This window comes from Vigna unguiculata, chromosome 10 (assembly GCF_037176805.1).
Source record: "Vigna unguiculata cultivar grain cowpea cultivar isolate G323 ecotype 2 chromosome 10, ASM3717680v1, whole genome shotgun sequence".
Classification (NCBI taxonomy): domain Eukaryota; kingdom Viridiplantae; phylum Streptophyta; class Magnoliopsida; order Fabales; family Fabaceae; genus Vigna; species Vigna unguiculata.
Window position 1 is genome coordinate 47,123,385 of NC_140801.1, and position 18,849 is coordinate 47,142,233.

Below are 18,849 nucleotides of genomic sequence, written 5' to 3' on the forward strand. Positions count from 1 at the left end.
AAGGTTGTGACGAGAAGGAGATAAGATTAACCACTTCTCTTAAACCACCATAGCGATGAAGTTTATATTTTAATAATTCATATATGGTTAAAGAGAAAAAAAAAATATATATATATATATATTATATAATTATAATATAATATTATAATTGTAAAATAGAGTTAATTAAAGAATCGTAGTATTTTATAATGTTTTGAACTATGAGAATAAATAGTATGTAATTTTTTGTAATAAATTTTTTAGAAGGTTAAAAATTGAGTTACTTTTTGTTTTTGTTTCATAAGCTGGTGCATATGTGTTCACTTTTTTTAATTTTGAAAATAAATATAAATAATCTTTTAAATTTTATATAAATGTATTTTTATTTATTTTGTAGATGATTTTTTTATTAAAGGTACTTATTTTAATTTTAAACATATTAATTTAAAAGAAAAAATTAACTTAATAAAAAATTAAATTTAACAAAATAATTACTTAAAAGGTAAAAACAGTAAAATAATTATTTTAAGTTTAAAAAAACGATTATTTAATAAATAGTAAAATTAAAAATAAAAGTATGTACAATATTCACTTTATATATAAATATAAATATATATCTTTTGGAAATAAAATTTGACTTTTACTCTAGTTAAAATAGAACTTATTGTATACCATTCTAAAAATGAATGGTAGTAAACTAAATAAAAAAATTAAAATATATAGTTGTCAAAAAATAATTAGTAAATAACTTAACAAGATAATTTGAGTAAGAAATGAAGATATTTATATGTTTTCATAAGTCAATTTTCCAAAACATTAATATGGTATTTAATATTTGTTTTTAAATAGTTAATGTATTTGGTTTTGATCTTATTGAAAATAACAAAACGTTAAAGGAAACTATTGTGTTATATTTATGTTTTATTTTCATTTGGATATTCTAAAATAATATATATTATAAATATAAAATTATGATTAATTTGTGAATTAGATTCTAAATTGTTTGCTAACAAGGAATTATTGTCTAAAGGTCTCTAATTTTAATAATTAGTCACTATAAATACTAATATAAAATCTAATTCTTTGAGTGTTAATGATAGAGACCTGCCTGAACTTATTTTGATGTATAGTTAATAATTTCATAAAGATACTTTCATTGTTTTTTTTTTTTCATTTAATTATCTTAACTCATGTGATAAAAGCATGCATATTTAAAAATATGATCATATAAGTTGCCTTTGAAGATCTGATGCACATAATATTCATTTAATTCTTTCAAATATCAAGGTGTGTGAATTATTGTTATTGTACTTCTAAAACACCTAAATAATATCCATATTGTTGGCATAAGTTCAAATAAACAAAAATACCTGCTCAAGAGCTTAATAATTTTGAAAATATTACCTCATATGACGATTATTAACTATGAATAATTTTCTTACAATGTGGATAGTGTATAATTTGTGAAATAAACTTTATTATTGATATAGATGAAGATTGATTATAATTTATTTTCATTGTCCCTATATTTATGATATTCTTAGAAAAACATATATAAATATAACTATTTTTCATTTAGTATGTGAAATATATGATTTATTGATTGAAAAGATGAGAAATGTCATATTCCAACATGAAGAAAAAACAAAAATTGAATAGTCATCATTTTATGAGTTAGTGAATTCAATATTAACTTATCTTAAGACTAAGTGTGACATATTTATTCATTGAATTGTTCATTTTCAAGGTCTTTGAACTCAATACATTGCTAAATTAATCTATGAATATTATTTATTGTGTACATCTTTATTTATAACATCATGAATTTATGATATTATATTAAGTTACATTTATACATTTTGAATATCATAGATATTATAATCAGGAATGATTAAATGAAATTTCACAAAAAATTACCTGCATCAGAAACAAAACTTACTCATAAAAAAAATGTTTTAAAATACACTTTGACAATGTGGATCTAAAAATAAATATAAAGTTTGCAAGCTTTTAGATAATATTTTACTGATGTTGACTCTTTAAGGGATAAAGGTAAAATAGATACAAATCATGGTGGATTGTTCATAGAACTCATGTACAATCCCTTCAAAAGATAACTCTTAAGTTGACCAAACTTAATTTAAGTGAGTGTGGGATGCCTTAACTTGACTCAACATGAGTTTGTACCAACTCAGCTCAACCTAGATCCAGGCTAGGGATGACAAAAATATTCGCGTCCGCGGATAAAATCCAAGGCGGATAGTTAGTACATGTGGGTATTTATTACCTGCGAGTAGCGAGTATTTTAATACTCGCTTATAAACAAGTTGGATGCGGGTGTTATACTATCCGTATCCGCTAGTAACCATTACCTGCAAAAAATTAAAATTAAAATTTAATTTATATTTTATTACGTTAAATTTAATTAAAATTAAAATTAACAGTATATTTTATTATGTCAAATTTAATTATAATTGAAATTTTAATTTATTTTTATAATTTTATATTAAAAGTTTTATAAAATATATATATTTTTAAATATTTGCGTGTATCGGGAATCCATAGGTACTCGCGGGTTTTAAAAATATCTGCGGATATTTTTTAAGTGGATACCCGGCGGGTAGCGGACGGATTTTTTTTGCAAGTCGGATTGCGGGTAGGCACTATCCATGTCTGACTCGACCCGTTATCATCCCTAATCTAGGCTTACTCAACTTAATTTGGACTTGGACCAACTTGGCTCAATCTCGACTTGGACCAACTCAACCCAACATGTGTTCAAGCCAACTCGACTCGACATGGGTTTGAGTCAACTCAGCTTAACTTGGGCCTAAGCCAACTTGAATCAAGTGGGTTCAGGTCAACTCAACTTAACTTGGAACAGGACCAACTGAGCTTGATCAAGGTCAATGTCTACTTGGCTCAAGTTGAACCCAAATCAACTCAACTTTATCTGAACTCAGGTCGACTTAATTTCACTCGACTTGTCCTTAAATGACCCAATGTTATCTTACTGGGTCTAGTCTAATTTAGGATTTCATAACTTGAAAATTTTCTCGTTCAACATAAATTGAAAACAAAATTTGCAAATATAAAATGAAAAAATCTTTTAAGAACTTTGACAAAAAAACAACATCAATCAAGATCCATTACAAAAGATTATGAACGTTGATATTTTTTTAATTTTTAACAGTTGTTTAAAATTTAAGTAATTTATTGAATTTGGTAGTTATTGAAATAAATGAGAAAATTAAAATTCACTAAATTTGAATTGCTGTATCCAAACAATATTTAAAAAATGAAATCAATTCAAATTTAATATGTTTGAATGTGTTAAAAACGGTAAAATTTCCTATCCAAACACATTTATAGTGTTCTCCAATGTTGTCTTCTTGCCGATACGAAGTACAACATCCACATTAAGACACTGACTTGTTCTCCTTGTCTCCCAAATTGAGAAATTGAATGGTTTGAAGAAATATAAACTGCATTCATTGTGTACAATTAAGAAGGATTCTTAAGCTTCTTCCCTTTTGTTTGGCACTGGAATTCCAATGCTAAGGTTTTTAACTTGGAACTAAAACTTAGAAGGGTCTTACTCTTTTTAAGTGTCTAATGAGAAAGATTGGAGAGGGATACTGTAAAGAGACAAACACATCATCCAATGACTGGGCTTTAAACCTAAAATAACTACATTTTGTTGTGTATAAATACATAATATGGTTCTAAAGAATTGAGATTACATGCACATGTGTTAGTTTAAAAAAGGAAAGAAAATTATCACCAACCAAACTAACACTTAAAAGCATTAAAAAGGTATCAATCAATGAATATTTGTTCACATTTCTTTAGCTTCCAAAAAAGCAGTTTGCAATTTCCTAATGGCACTAATGTCACGGTTTCATGTCTCTTTTTTCTTCTTTCCTTGGAAACTTCAGTAAGTTGAGTCACACTTCATTATTTCCAAACTTTTACATACAATATATAGATTACGAAAGAAGAAAAACTAATATACAAAGTAAGGATGATAATGATACCAAACACACCTTGCTAGTATGATCAACACATAACTCTACAAACTCTACAAATAAATACTATTTGCCCTTAGTGAGTGAAGTGAAGCACACACAAAATGAAAGTGTTAACTTTTGTCATTGTAAACAAGACAAGCATTGTTTGTACTTCAGCAAGTCGTTGTTGTAATTGGCTTCTTCTTTACTTATTGTCACTTGTGGTCCCTTATTTATGTTCCTTACCATGTAAACACTGGAGAAGTCAGAAATGTTATGCTGCCAAACATGCTTAGAAAGTTCCTACAAACTCAAGTATTCTTTACTTCCCTTCCACTTTTCATAAAGGAATTTAAGAGGTGATACTGAACAAAAAGTAGTAAGCTGTCTATTACACATTTTTGGTGTTTTCACTGTCCTTATATTCAAATTCAAGCTGAGAACAATCACCTTCTGAACTTTTGCTTACACAGCATAGTATTGTATCTTCCATCAGTTCTGCAAGAATGGCTTCTTCCATTTCAGAACCAATGGTTTCAGCTTCAAGTCTAAGGTCCATCCATGTCCCATTTTTATCCATGTCTTTTTTAATAATTTTGTCTAAGGTACGAGGTGGGGGCAAGGAAAGGAAATGCCAACACACTCCTTCCCAGACTTTGAGAATAACCTTCATCATGTTTGGAGAAGGCCTTATGCCAGGTTTTATGAATGACAGACACGGCGAGAATCCAAAGTAATTCTGACAAACCTCCATGAGAACATTATTGACACAGTCATAAATGAGCTTCTGATCATGGGAAAGCTGGTTTGGTAAGAACTCTACCTCGTCAAACAAGGAAGGATCTAGGATCTTGTCTGAGGAAAGGCATTTCTTTGACAATTGATCTATAGTCAATCCAGAGGTTTGCAGAATTGCTTTGATGTAATCATAAATCCATTCATTTTCTTCAAGACAATATTTTTCTCTATTGATTTCATCCAAAGGTGAAGAGTTTTGTTCTCCAAATTGTAGTGGCCGGACTGGTACTTCAACTGAAAATTATGAATAAATGAGTCGTGAGATTAAAACTAGTATGGCAAAAAAAAAATGGTATATTACATTGTTACATATTGTGTTGATTTGTCCCTTGATATGATTCTAACTTTCTTTATTTTCTCAAAGAACAATGATATACAATTGAAAAAACAAGTTGAAAACCACTGTTTTCCTAAGCAGTTTCAAGATAAGCAACATTTAGAGCTCCCCATTAACTAGCATGCAACTCTTTATTTTTGTTTGTGTTCTGTAAACAGTTAGAGCCAGCAAGAAGTTGAAACATTGGAAACAGGTTTTTGAATATGTAGCTTTTTAGAAAGAGATTTTAACTATTTAAGAACAGTGACATATAGGCCTTTCATGGCTTTATTGCAAGAATGCTTACCAGGCTGAACATCATCTTCAAAGAACGGTGTGTCAAGAACAGATATGGGACTTGGCCGCCCAGATGCATCTGTAACACTTTCTTTGGTGGAGGAAGAGTAGGGTGGAGATGATAGTGGAGATGTTGGTTTGTGTTCTTCTTTTACATCCTGTGGAAAGAACAAATGAAAACTACACAACTATCCAAATCTTAACCAGTCCTTATTTTGACAACATACATCTGGTATAATAATCAACTTATCCAAAACCATTGATTTATGTAAAACTAAAATGCAAATAGAAATATTACCTGTTTTGAATATTGAGAGCATTTTGCACAATCAGAAACTTCTGAGAGACCATAGTTTTGGTCTTCCTTTCCTGCATTGAGGTCAACTGGTTGTGAGGAAGATTCCAAAACACTCACCTCTTGTGCAGATTCTACATCACCTGCACAAAAATTAATAAAAGGATAAGCAGCAAAGTATCTAAAGGAACATACACCTAAACTTAAAACATATATTTTGTACATGATACCTCCAGTAACTATCTCATCTCTATCAGAGCAAAGTTTTTGTGTTTCATCAACATGGCTGCGACCATTTGCAACATTTGAGTCTGACTTAATTGCTTGAACTTTGTTATTAGAGATTTCATCACAAATTATTGACTGCTTCCCTGAATTGTGTATTTCCTGATCAAAATGACCAACAGAGTATTCTTGTTCTGGAGACACATTATCCTTATTACCCATCGAAATCTTATCTGAAGTGGAAAATATTTTCTGTGCAGTGACTGAATGATGCTCCCAATCCCTTCTGGGACTTCCAAAGGGAGAAAAGTTGTACTCAGGAAGAGATAGTATTTTCCCAAGGGTTCTAGAAATCTGCCTACTTGAAAAGTCTATTTTCTCATCTCCATTACCTACAATTTCACACAGATGTTTCTTAGCCTCAATATATAAGTTAGAAACCCTTTGTTTTGGATAACTACCACTTTCATGTTCCATTGTCAATTCAAAATCTTTAGTTGTACTAGTCTTGTCTCCTTTCATAACACCAGTGGCAGGTCTTCCAATTTTCTCAATGAAGAAGTGATCTTTATTAGGAGATCTCATTCCAACATTGTCTTTACCAATGACTTTGCTGCTAGGCTTCCTATTTTGACATTCAGCCGCAGGATGTCTTTTTGAGATCCCTTCCGAGTTTCCATGTCTCTCCCTTCCCATAGCATGCTTTAGTTTCTTTTTTATCTCTGTGAGAGAAAAATGTGAACTACCTCTCACAGAAGGACCATTGTATTTGACAACATCATAGGAATCTTGATGCGAGGCAAGGTTGTTTCCAGTTTCAGAATTTTGCCAGCCCATCTGCCCCGGCTTTAAAATAACAATACTTGACAAATTCGTGTTCCCGTTTTCATTTGCTGAACTTTTTGAATGAGACTTCGTCTTTTTTCTGAAAAAATTATGCTTCTTGTGGTTAACTAGATCCCCATTATGTTTCAGGTTACCATGATCTTGTTCGGAGAAGTTGGAACCAGCTACTGGACCATATTCTTTTTCATTTGTTCCCTGAGAATTCCTAAACTCTTGAACACATTTCAACAAAAGTGAATTCGGATTTTGTAGAAGTGAAAGAAACAATTCCTTATCTGAACTTAGAAGCTCGATAGCTTCCACAAGTTGATGTGAGCAAAGGAATTTTCTGGCTTCAGCCGGATCTTTGCCATTTAATACCATCTGATTCACAAATTCACAAATTGCTTCTTTTGCATTTTCAGAAATAGCTTGCTTCTGGTTTGATTGTGCCTCAACTTCTACTTCTATGTCATTGCCATGCATCATTGAATAAACATCTTTTAGATGACAAAACTCTGCAATCATCTTATCCAGATCAAGATTATCTTTAGATTGCTTCCTTGAGTGCTTATTATGTGTGATTTCAGATTTCAAGGTTGTGTCCAAATTTAAATCATTGATGTCCTTATCACAGTTTTTCTGGTAAAATTTCTTTTTCCTTTTGGAATCTAACTTCAAGAGTACATCACGCCTTAATTTGGATTCCTTTGATTCTATTTGAGCACTATCTGTATCCTTCATTTTATTCTGATCAATGAACATCTCTTCTTCAATGAGTTTCTTCACGCTAGGCTTATTAGCAGCAGTCACAATTGTTGGTCTTCTACTCTCTCCACTGTCCTGAAACATTCACGAAAATGTATATCAGAAAATGCACAGGTATACACTTAGCAGATTACCATAATTTACTGATAACCAATTTTTTTGTAAACTTTTCAAATTCAAGTGTGGCTTAAGCATGGACAAACTTACCGAACTGCTTTGACAAACTTCATCAAAATTGCTCATCTCGAACTTAGTCTTAGAATTTATGGCCCCTGTGAGAGGAAAAAAAAATGAAATTCAATCTGTTAAACGAGTGATGTAGTTCATCAAATTATTCCACAATCATTATAGATATTAGACAGGAAAAAGCCTTTTTTATGATTATGAAAGATTTCAACTTCACACCATTACAGAAAATTGCTTGACATTCAAATATCAGTCCCTGCACAATTCCTCAGTATATACTGATTTTGTTATTCACTTGGCACATTAAAAGTCTTCAGTGAATATATCATATACATATTCATGCACATGACATGAGCATGATATTCAATTTTGTACCAATTTAGATGCTAAGCACACAGTTCTTACCAACAGCATGTTTACTGCTTCGCCTCTTGTCTGCAATCATCTTCCTAGTGGAATGACCATGTCGAAAATCAAACATACTAATGAAACCCCACATGCAGCCTGATTTATCTTTCTCAAACCGCACAGGGCGTCTTTGAGACTTCTTTGCCATGATGATTTTAGCAGAATGGTGTTCCTTGATTCCTCTTTTTCCTTTCCCTTGAAGGGTGTTAAAGATAGTCTTGGCCTCACGTAGCCACAGTCATTCAAAAAATTTCATAGGTAAGATTGTCCAACCTGACTGCAACAAAGTAAACAGATGCATTTAAAAGCCAACAAAATACCTATCATTACCCCTAATGACCCCAAAACCACACAGTTCACATAACAACACCCTAACAATGTGATAAATGGTGCATTATATATGAATTTTGATTCTCTACTAATTCTCTATTGGACTCATTAGATATATACACATCAATCTGATCTATTCATGCCACCACTTTTTGTTAAATCAACTCATGCAGATAACCTAGTTACATGCCGAGAGAAATTAAACTTAGCCACACAGTGATTATCACAACAACCAATCCCTCGTGCACAAAAGAAAAAACTGAAGAGTCATACCAAAATGAAATTTAATGGCTAACGAGTTAGGAAATGTAAGGGCAAAAAAATTGGTAGGTTAGGCAACTAAAGTAGGTACTAGTCTATGTCATGGAGAAAGAATTGAATAGTCACATGAACAATGAGATCGGTTCAGACAAGTACCTCATATTCTGAGCCTTGTTGACTCAATATGGTGAAGGAACAAAAGACAAAGATACAGCCTGATGAGACCACTGACGAAGCATTTGGGAATCCCTATTTCAGTCCTCCAAGTTTCTCATTTGAGTGAAGTTCACGAATTTTTAGCTTCCTTTGGAGGAGAAGGTATCAATGCTCTGTCTCACAGACCTTAACAATCTGAATTCTGAAGTTCCACAGAGAAAGCTTAAAACCTCAGTTAATTGTTCCTCTCCACAAACAAAAAGGCCAGTTGAGATAACTTACAAGGCTTCAGCTTTTACAATTGACAACGAGTCAAAGAATCACAGCACATTGATTCTGCTTTCCTCCAATACAAAACATAGTCAAGGATCAAACGTGATGAAGAAGTTTGATAATTAATCATACCACACCAAAACCTTCAGGCACACACCAAAGAAATAGCATATCCTTAAACACCAAAAACCTCAAATTCACCACAAGACTCATTACTTCTGCACAACTGAATCCATGCCTGCAATAAATGGCCCATTTATCTCCTCCAACAATTTATCTACTCAAATAACAGTCTGTGGAGCACACCTTACCCACCTCTAGAACAAAAAAACTCCACACAATTCTCCCTAGAAACCTTCACCACAAGAGGTATCAAAACTCACAACTCTCGGTCAATCTCAATCCCACCAACAACTCATTCCCTCAAAAGAACCAGACTGAAAAAATTGTTCATCAGACACCACACTCTCTGGGAGGAATAACACCATTTGGCAGCAAATTTTCCCACCAAAAAAAATCAAAACTTTTGCTAATGGGCATCTCTTTTTTGCTGTCAAAGAGAAGAAAATGATAATCTAGCACCGACCCAGGATCTGCTGAGGCATAATTCTGATGTGGGGGGCATTGAATACATGTAAAAAGTGGACGAAAGAAAGGAGAGAGAATTGGTGGTGAAGGTTAGGATTGTGGGAGAAAAAGTGAAAGTTGAGAGTCTTACGCTTTACACTGTTGTTGGGCGACACGAAGAATAGTCATAGTACATGACAGTTGAGGATAGCTAGATAGAGGGGTCCACACAAGAGTTTTTGTTGTTAAGGAAGATAAAGTTTTTTTGTAACTGTGTAGCCATTTTTCTTCTCCGGTCTTTCAAAATTTGGAATTGGAACACCATGATCCAAGTCACACCAAACTGCAAATGCAAAATCGAATTCAGAGAGAGAGAATAACGAAGATGAACTAAGAGAATTAACGTGTACTCCACTTATGAACAGAGACTTGACCTTTTTTGGCTTTAAGAAATGGTGTTATGCAAATCACACAGGAAAAAACATTAACAACAGTTACATGTAATCATGTCATATCATGTGTTTATATATTATTTATATTTGCACATTTTGTAAATAGAATAACCAGGGAAAATAACCATTTTTTTTTCAAATGTATGATAATTATGTCCGGTTACACAATTTATTAATAACTTAGTCCATAAATTTTACAGCTTAATATTATCATATTGACTTAAAAAAATCAACTTAATATTAGATTAATTCTTAAACATTAGTTTTATAAAAACTGTTTAGTAAACTTTAACAAAAAGATATAATTGTTACATTTTTTATAACATTATGGAGTTTTCGTCTGTAATGCTACCTCGAAAAAAGAGGAAAAAAAAAGTTAACTACAAGTTCCTTACGGTAAGTGTCCAGTTTATGGACAGGAATTTCAAAGAATGATAAATATAGAATTGACTAAAAATACATGTAAATATTTTTATATCTAAATTTTTATGACAATGACTTTAAAATCTATGTTTGTCGGAGATCCCACCACTTCTTAACAGTGTTTGAGATGATTTTTTATTAATTGATAGTGTAAAATTATTTACTTTAACCGTGCATAAAATTTACGCTCACACACACACACATACATATATATATATATATATATATATATATATATATATATATATATATATATATATTTATTTATTTATTTATTTAAGATCAACATATTTTAATTAGTTTTCATTTATGATTATACAGTTTTAAAAAAAAATCTTATATTTATGCACGATTACAAAATATAGAATATCAGTTTCAACGTATATCTAGCCAAATGCATGTCTTATATTAGCCAAGGAATAGAATCGTTTATATATTAAGAAAGTATTAAACTTAATGAGTAAGATTTTGTAGTTTTTTTTTTCATATATATATATATATATATATATATATATATATATATATATATATATATATATATATAATTTATCATAATAATATTATAAAGATTCACTCTTTTGTGTTCACGTTTCGTTTTTCCAGTTTTGTCCTTACTTATTATTTTTAAAACCTATTACCCTTTGTTATTTTAAAAATCTCTTTTATTTTTAATAGTTATTTTAAAAATTTCTTTTATATATATATATATATATATATATATATTTTTTTTTAATTTTACTTATTATTTTAAAAATTAATTATTTTATAAATAGTTTATCTTTAATCATTTTATACGAAAAAATTTTGTTTTTAACGGTTATTTTATTTAACAATTATTTTAAAAATTAATTATATATTTTAAAAGTAAATATTATTAAACTTAATTCAAATTGTTAGGAAAACTAAAAAAATGTAAACACACAGGTGCGACATTACATATGTTTTCGCTAGTTATATATAAAGAAGATTTCCTCTTATGTCCACATTTCACAATTTCAATTTTACTGTCTATAATATAATTATTTGTTAAATTTTAAAAAATTAACTGTTATTTCTACACATTTTCTATCAAACTGTCTATTTTCTCTCATTTTTTTTCTATTTATCAACAATTCTTTTCTCACATTTTATCCATTCTTCTTACTCTGTTTTTAACATTACAATATCATCACAATATTATCACATACTAATATAATATTATGCATATTTAAAAGATTGATACATACAGGCGCGTTAACATATGTGTTTACACTAACATGTATAAGAGAAATCTCATTTTATTTCTATTCTTAATTATATATATATATATATATATATATATATATATAAATAAATAAAGATATTTTATTTTGTTATCGACATTTCTATTATTAATTTTACCCTTTGAAGATAACTGTTTTTTTTAATTAAAACAATTATTTTACCATTTTTAACTTTAAAGTAACCATTTTATTAGGTTTAACTCCTTCATTCATTTTTTTTAAATTAATCATTTTTAAACTAAAAAAAGTATTTTTAATATGTAATAATATATATAAATATAAAGAGATACCATATTTTGGTATCCATAATTCTATTTTCAATTTTACCCTTTAATAAATAACTATTTTTTTAATTAAAATAACTACTTTACCATTTATAGCTTTTGAGTAACCATTTATTAGATTTAACTGTTTCATTCATTTATCTTTTCTTTTAAATTAATCATCATTAAACTAAAATAAGTATCTTTATAAAAAAAATATCTACAAAATAAATAAAAAAGTATTTATAATAAAATTGAAAATATTATTTATATTTAATTTTAAAATAAAAAAATAACACATAGATGTACATGTGTTTTCACTAGTAATTAATGATTTGGTTTAATTATTTAGATTTTTTTATTCACTTTCTTTTTTATATTTAGTTTTTACTCAATTGAGTTTTTATTTTTTATTTAAGAAAAATCTAATGACTCTTTCTCTCAAGTTAACATTAACATTGTTTGGTAGGTGTCACATTAAGATCAATTCATAGAAAGAAACTACATTAACTATTTAACAAATGTTAAAACTCAATTCAATAAATATATATATATATATATATATATATATATATATATATATATATAATTGTAACATTCTTATTTATTTTCAACAACCCATCAAATAAAATTATAAATGTGAGGTAGACAGAAAGAGATGTGTATCATGGATTCTTCTAATAAAATAGAATAAAATTGTGGATGAATAAAATAACGATATTTTATTGATTACTTTAAAAAATTAAATTTACATATGCATCCTGTTACATGTAATGGTTACCTAAATTATAATACAATGGTGAATAGGTGTCCACTATTTTGACCCTCAAGTCTCTTCAAAATATAGAATAAATATAACATTTATTATTTGTGTATTAAATTTGACTTTTTACCAACCATGGTTGTTTTACATCATATTTTTTTCTTTGATATTTAAAGTCGAAATCAATCTTAAGGTAAGTTTTCAATATACAAGTAGGCAGTGTGAATTTTATAAGTTAATTTGATTGAATGTATTGTGTCATTCATTTTTTTTGAAAGATTTATTAATTGTTAGATCTATCTTATCAACAACACACTTCGATCATACACTAATGTTCAGTTTCATATGAAAAATATAATAGAGATTTCGTATCAAATAAATACAACTTTTTTCACATTTTAAGAGTTTCAATTCAATATTTTTTTTTTCTTTTCTTAATTTCAATTCAATTCAAAATATTGTTAGCAAGTTACCATAAAAAATTTAGACTTTCAAATTAAAATTCTATAATATAAATAATTCATTAACATCTATATTAGAGTATGAGATTCCATCACAGATAAGTAACCAATAATATTTTTTCTTTATGCAAGCGTTATGTAGGTTCTTAGTGGAAGTGAATATATGATTAATGAGAGGAGATACACAAAGACAATACCTTAATGTGTTATTTTGTTCAATTATATTTTTACTATCTTTATGATTTTCAGAATTTATGTTATATGTTTGTTTAAGGAACTGTATGTTACAAAAAGAAAAACCCGCACTGCGGTATAAAATTCATCACATTAAGGTTTAATTAGTCGGATGATACCTATTTTTATTTAGATGTGTCAGTTTTGATAACCGCTTGTAAAAAAATGTTAATTAAGTTTCAATTTTTGAAAAAATGTCTCAATTAGATCATTTTCAGCAAAAGATTATTAACACTATTAATAATATTGATATTTAAAATGACTTACAAAATTAAATATAAATATTTATATTAAAATTTAGTAGTAAAATGCATGAATTGAATTAAGGGTTTTAGAAGCTTTTGTCTCAAATGGACCTGATTAACACATTTTTTCAAAAGTTAGAACTATGTTGACACATTTTTAAAAATGTATACCAAACTGATATATCTGAATAAAAGTGGGTATCATCCAACTAATTAAATCTTGGTTATACATAACTAATTTGCAACAATATAAAAGTAGAGGTTTTTGAGTTTCAAGGCACAAAATAAGTGACTTTATATTTTACTTCTTCTTTCCTGTGCGCAGAAGATGCTTCAGCAGCAGAAGCACGATCCATGAATGCAAAATTACAAACGTAGCAGCGACACTGATTTTCATAATTGTTTCTGCGAGGCACCAAATTTGATTTCGGAATAGCAATGCTTTTCCAATGAAGCATGTGAGGTTCAGTTGGGCCTGAAATAGGGATATTGGGCCCCCACTGAATAAAAGCAATTGGGCCCACCCACATTGTCAGGGACATTACATATTAGGCAAAACGTGTGTACCTTCGTGCATGCCACTTCATCTAATCTCTATTTCAGGAAGAGCCATAGTTTTCACTATTAAATAGGAGATGGTGTCGTTTTTGTAAAAGCTTTTTTCACTTTTTTTTAACCATTGTTTGTGTCATACCACATACATTATGGTCGTAGGTGGAAAATAAAGCGTGGAATAATATAGTAATACCTAGCAGCAATCAGTTTAGTGTCATTTATATTGTTCCTACCCATGCAAATGTATCAAAGTTGTGAAATCTATTGGATTCATCGATATCATTCTGATTTTTTGTGGAGAGAATAAAATGGTTTCAGTGCACCTTTGGGACCACAACCATGGAATCTAATTCTGAGTTAACTAAACATATATAATTCATGGAAACTATAAACAATGACTAAGAGATGAGCACACAATATCATCTTCTATTTTAAGTTTAATTCTATTTCAATTTTATAAAACCGTTTGTAAAAGTGAAATTTGTATTTAATTTATATATTACAAATCTATTATAGTTTTACTTAGTCTCGAATCTCTAACAATTATGTCGATAAATAAATAAATAAATATATATATATATATATATATATATATATATATATTAAACGTGAGACCATTAATAAATAATTTAATAGCAGTTCAATAACGGTAAATTCAAGAATCAATAAATCTTGTTGATGTTAGCATAGTTCTCTATTTTAGCCTCATTTATTTTTTGCTCTTAGGGTTAGCTTTGTGTGTATATATATATATCACACATCTTCTGACATTTCATACATACTCAATATAGTACACAATCTCTTTCTCCATATATTTTTTTTGTTCTTTGTTTCATTGAGAAATGATTCTTGTAGTAGTTCCTCTGGTTTACGCTTTCGTTTTTTAGTTAACAAACTCTCAATGCATTTAGTCGAAACATTGTGAGTTTGAGGGAGATGTTAACACATGTCAATGTTTTAGGCTCATTTATTTTTGGCTCTGAGGGTTAACTTTGTGTGTATATATATCACACTTCTTGTAATATTTTATATACACTCAATAATACACACTTTCATTCTCCATATATTTCTTTGTATGTTTTCTACCGTTGAGATAAATTTCAAATAGTTTTGATACATATTAAGATAGTATGAATTTAATTTCAAAACTTAATCCTACAAAATATATTTATAAAGCAAAGCCTACACTCACTTGTATATTGTAAAAATTCACCTTATCTCTAATCAATGTTATATCTTTAACACTTTTTACATATTTTTATTTCAGCCAAACTCTGAACTTTCATAACAATAAACTATGCTATTTATGTAGTTAAAGGCACAATATGTTACTTGGGAGAAAAAAATAAAAAAAGTGCTAGAGTGGTGAAAAATTCCCACTCTTTTGTTTTTGCCTTTGTTTTGAAGGAATTGCTTATAATGAAAGGTGAGTGGGGATTGTAGGGTGGATGGATGACAAATTGAGGACCATGAAGAACAAAGGAAGCACTTACACTTAATGTAATAATTCACACATTACATGCAAAAAGACATGTGGAGCCATTAGTTTTGCCTTTCACCTCATCTTCAGAATCAAGCAAAACAAATTTTGAAATACAGATGACCAAGGTTTTTATTTATAGGCAAAAAGAATCTAATATAGGATTACGGATATCAAATTTGAGATTTTTTTTATACGGAATTAGACTATAAAGAGAAAATGGAGAAAATGGTCTAATAGGTATTCTCTCTATCATAATTCAAGATTATAATAGATATTTACTTTGATGTTGCATTTTGAAAGTTTGAAAATTTTACATGAAAAAACATATAAGTGGATCAAGCGTCAATTATATGTACTTGGGTTCGTGTTGTGTCGATCCAAAACATACTAAACCGGTGGTTGCTATTTTGTTGCGTTATGTCTTTGGTGATATATAATTGTACCTTTTTCTTCATTTTCTTAATGCATATTTGTACAAATAATCAAATATAAGGTTTAGCTTCAGGTATTATAGTTTACACTGGTTTAACTCAAGTTGTTTATTGAAATGTAGATTTAGGGTTTTCTTTGGATAACTTTTTTTTTTAGAAATTTATAAGTATAAAAAAAATTACAATTAATTTTTTATAAGTCAGAATTGTTTTCTTCTTATAAAATTTATGTTTGTATTTACTTTGGCTTTCATAATAATAATCAGATAAATAAATAATAAAAGAATTAGTTTATGTATAAAATAATTTGTAAATATTTGTATATTTTGAAAAGAAATTATCTTGTGCGTAGGCTAATTTGAATTTATAAGATTTTTCTTTATTTTTTTTTCACTTTTCTCTCTTAAAAGAATTTTATCCAAATATACTTTTAGCCAATTAACAGTGCGTCTTATTGTATAATTTATTACATTTCATTGGTAATTGACTACTGCACATTATATTTTTTGTTTTGTTTTTTTATATTAGTAGTGTAAGCTCTTTTTTCTTTTCAGCTGAGTATTTGGGCCTTGTCATTCGTGGGCCTAAGGCCGGCCCAATAAGGGATTCAATACCCTTGCCAGCCCCTAACTCCTTCATTCTGTTCCATTTTCAGAAAAACTAGCTCCTTGTTCCCTCCCCTCGTCTAATGTAAGAGCTCTGCTAGGGCACAGAGGTTCTCCCATTTGTTTCAAGCTAGCTAAGGATATTGTACTTCCAAAGTCGAACTCCAACCTTGTTCCTCTCTTTCTCCAGTTCAGAGGCTAATGGTTCTGTCTTGGGTTCTCCCTAGCACCCCATTCTCAACTTTGTGTGGGTTTGTTTTCAGCTCCGTACCTTCAGTGCTCCACTACTTTTCTTGGGTTACCACTCTATTCTGCTAGTGTATAACAAGGTAAGGGAAGCTAGTTTATTTTCGTTTTTGGAGTATGTTGCCTGTTTCACCACTGTTTTATTTGTAAAAGGATTTGAAAACGTTTGTGCTTGTGTGAGATCAAGAATAAAATGTTTGGATTGATTGTTTCTGGGTTGCATGCGCAGAACAGTGGGGGAGAACTGGTATTCTCGCCAATAGCAAAAGCTCGTCCAAGATTCTGCCTCGAGCGCTCGCTTAGGTGGCCAGTAGTCACGTTTCAAGCGACGCACTGTCTCGCTCAGGCGAGAAGGCCTCGCCTGAGCGAGAGTTCGTGAAATCTCCCAGGGGCCACTGTTATCTGTCTCGCCTAAGCGAGAGCTCGCAGCTTGAGCGAGACAAGCTCCTCGCCTGAGCGAGGCTCCTAGCTTGAGCGAGGCCAGTGTAGTGGTGAGTGTTGGTACTGTCCTTCTTGACTGTTTGGATGATTTATTGCATGTGTTGTCTAGATTATTCTTCCTAAATATGATGTACGTGAATATGCTTGGGTGTTTGGATTTTTATGAACGAAATTGGCATGCTTGGTATGAGAGTGATCATGGATTTCTGGCTTTGATGTCTTAACATGAGAATTGGATGAAGGAAATGAAAGAAGTGGAATTGTATGAGAAAAATGATTCTGATTGTGTGATAGGCGTAATTCCATGAGTCTTGTGGGGAGATCTCATGGTGGTGTGTAGTGTATATATTAAGATATGGATTCAAGTAAGGACCGCATCCCGAAACTCTAAAGGGTCAGTGAGTCTCATGTAGAGCAAACTGACACAAGTAGTGAGAGTAGCGGGAGGCCCTAGTCTTTGGCAGGATAATGGCCTTAGACGTTTAAAGGTTAACCTCGTGTGTGGTAGGGTGAAACCCATTGGCAATGGCTCTGCAGAGCAGTAGAGGCCACCACGAGTGTAAGCGTCCAGTGAATCCGATCTTAGTATATGTATCCGAATAATTGAGTCATAGTGTCCTGTTTGTTTGCTATAACATGATTCTCTATGCCTACTGTGTTGCATGCTTGGACTGTTTAAGTACTTGTCTGTTATACCATGATAAAATTTATAATACACTAGCTTACCCTTTTATTCCTTTTGTGTGTGTGTCCTTGTTTTGATTTCTCTTTTGCGATGATCACCTTGGGTGGGAGCAGATGGAAATACTGCTGGAGGTAGGCCTGACGGTGGTAGCGGTGCAGCTTAGTGGGCTAGTTGATGTGGCCTCAAATGAAATTCCATGGCCTAGTGTCTTTGTAATCCTGTGCTCTAGGAGCCTTCCTTTTGCATAACTGTGAACCTTTTCAATTCTGTTGTGGCTATGGCATGGTTATATGCCTAGACCCCTTTCAAGTACATTCTTGGATGACTGTAAGAGTTAGGTTTCTTATGTATATTGTTCCAAATTCGATTGCTCTTTATTATAACTGTGTGATGTTTTATTTAGTAAATTTAATCTATTAAAATGGGATGTTGCAAGTAGCGTATCCAAATTTACTATTCGATTAATAGATGTAAAAGTTCTGATGATTATTTTTTTCTTTCAAAAAAAAAAGGTAAAATCTAAACAATTTACTCTCGTATTTTTTTGTTGTTGCAAAAGTAAAAAACGATCATTAAACATAATTATTTTTTAAGAAAATATACAAG

The 18,849-nt window shown here is 30.3% G+C and overlaps 1 protein-coding gene and 1 long non-coding RNA gene across 4 annotated transcripts; one reads left to right on the top strand and one right to left on the bottom strand.

The window, feature by feature from the left end:
- Window positions 1-3,912: 3,912 nt before the first annotated feature.
- Window positions 3,913-10,018, bottom strand: LOC114166626 (uncharacterized). Of its 3 annotated transcripts, none has more exons than XM_028051378.2 (8): window positions 9,137-10,018; window positions 8,855-9,056; window positions 8,105-8,380; window positions 7,721-7,785; window positions 5,926-7,588; window positions 5,699-5,838; window positions 5,411-5,558; window positions 3,913-5,021 (listed from the first exon to the last, which is right to left on the bottom strand). In XM_028051378.2, exons 3-8 carry the CDS (start codon window positions 8,253-8,255, stop codon window positions 4,381-4,383), a joined length of 2,808 nt encoding a protein of 935 aa, XP_027907179.1. In that variant the 5' UTR covers window positions 8,256-8,380; window positions 8,855-9,056; window positions 9,137-10,018; the 3' UTR covers window positions 3,913-4,380. The 3 variants fall into 3 exon arrangements, with proteins under 3 accessions (XP_027907179.1, XP_027907177.1, XP_085524274.1); XM_028051376.2 differs by having other exon boundaries at window positions 8,105-8,384; window positions 9,137-10,017; XM_085668148.1 differs by having other exon boundaries at window positions 8,105-8,384; window positions 8,855-10,017.
- Window positions 10,019-16,895: 6,877 nt separating this feature from the next.
- On the top strand, window positions 16,896-18,650 carry LOC114165069 (uncharacterized). Its single transcript, XR_014984977.1, has 3 exons — window positions 16,896-17,200; window positions 17,352-17,608; window positions 18,357-18,650. It is a non-coding gene; the product is annotated as an uncharacterized LOC114165069 (long non-coding RNA).
- Window positions 18,651-18,849: the final 199 nt, after the last annotated feature.

Excerpts from the sequence above, each read along its gene's own strand:
- LOC114166626 (XM_028051378.2), bottom strand. The coding sequence starts at position 8,255 with ATGGCAAAGAAGTCTCAAAGACGCCCTGTGCGGTTTGAGAAAGATAAA. Across the intron at positions 7,786-8,104 it reads AAGCAGTAAACATGCTGTTG|GGGCCATAAATTCTAAGACT; the intron begins GTAAGAACTGTG and ends TTCCTCTCACAG. Across the intron at positions 7,589-7,720 it reads AAGTTTGTCAAAGCAGTTCG|GACAGTGGAGAGAGTAGAAG; the intron begins GTAAGTTTGTCC and ends TGAATGTTTCAG.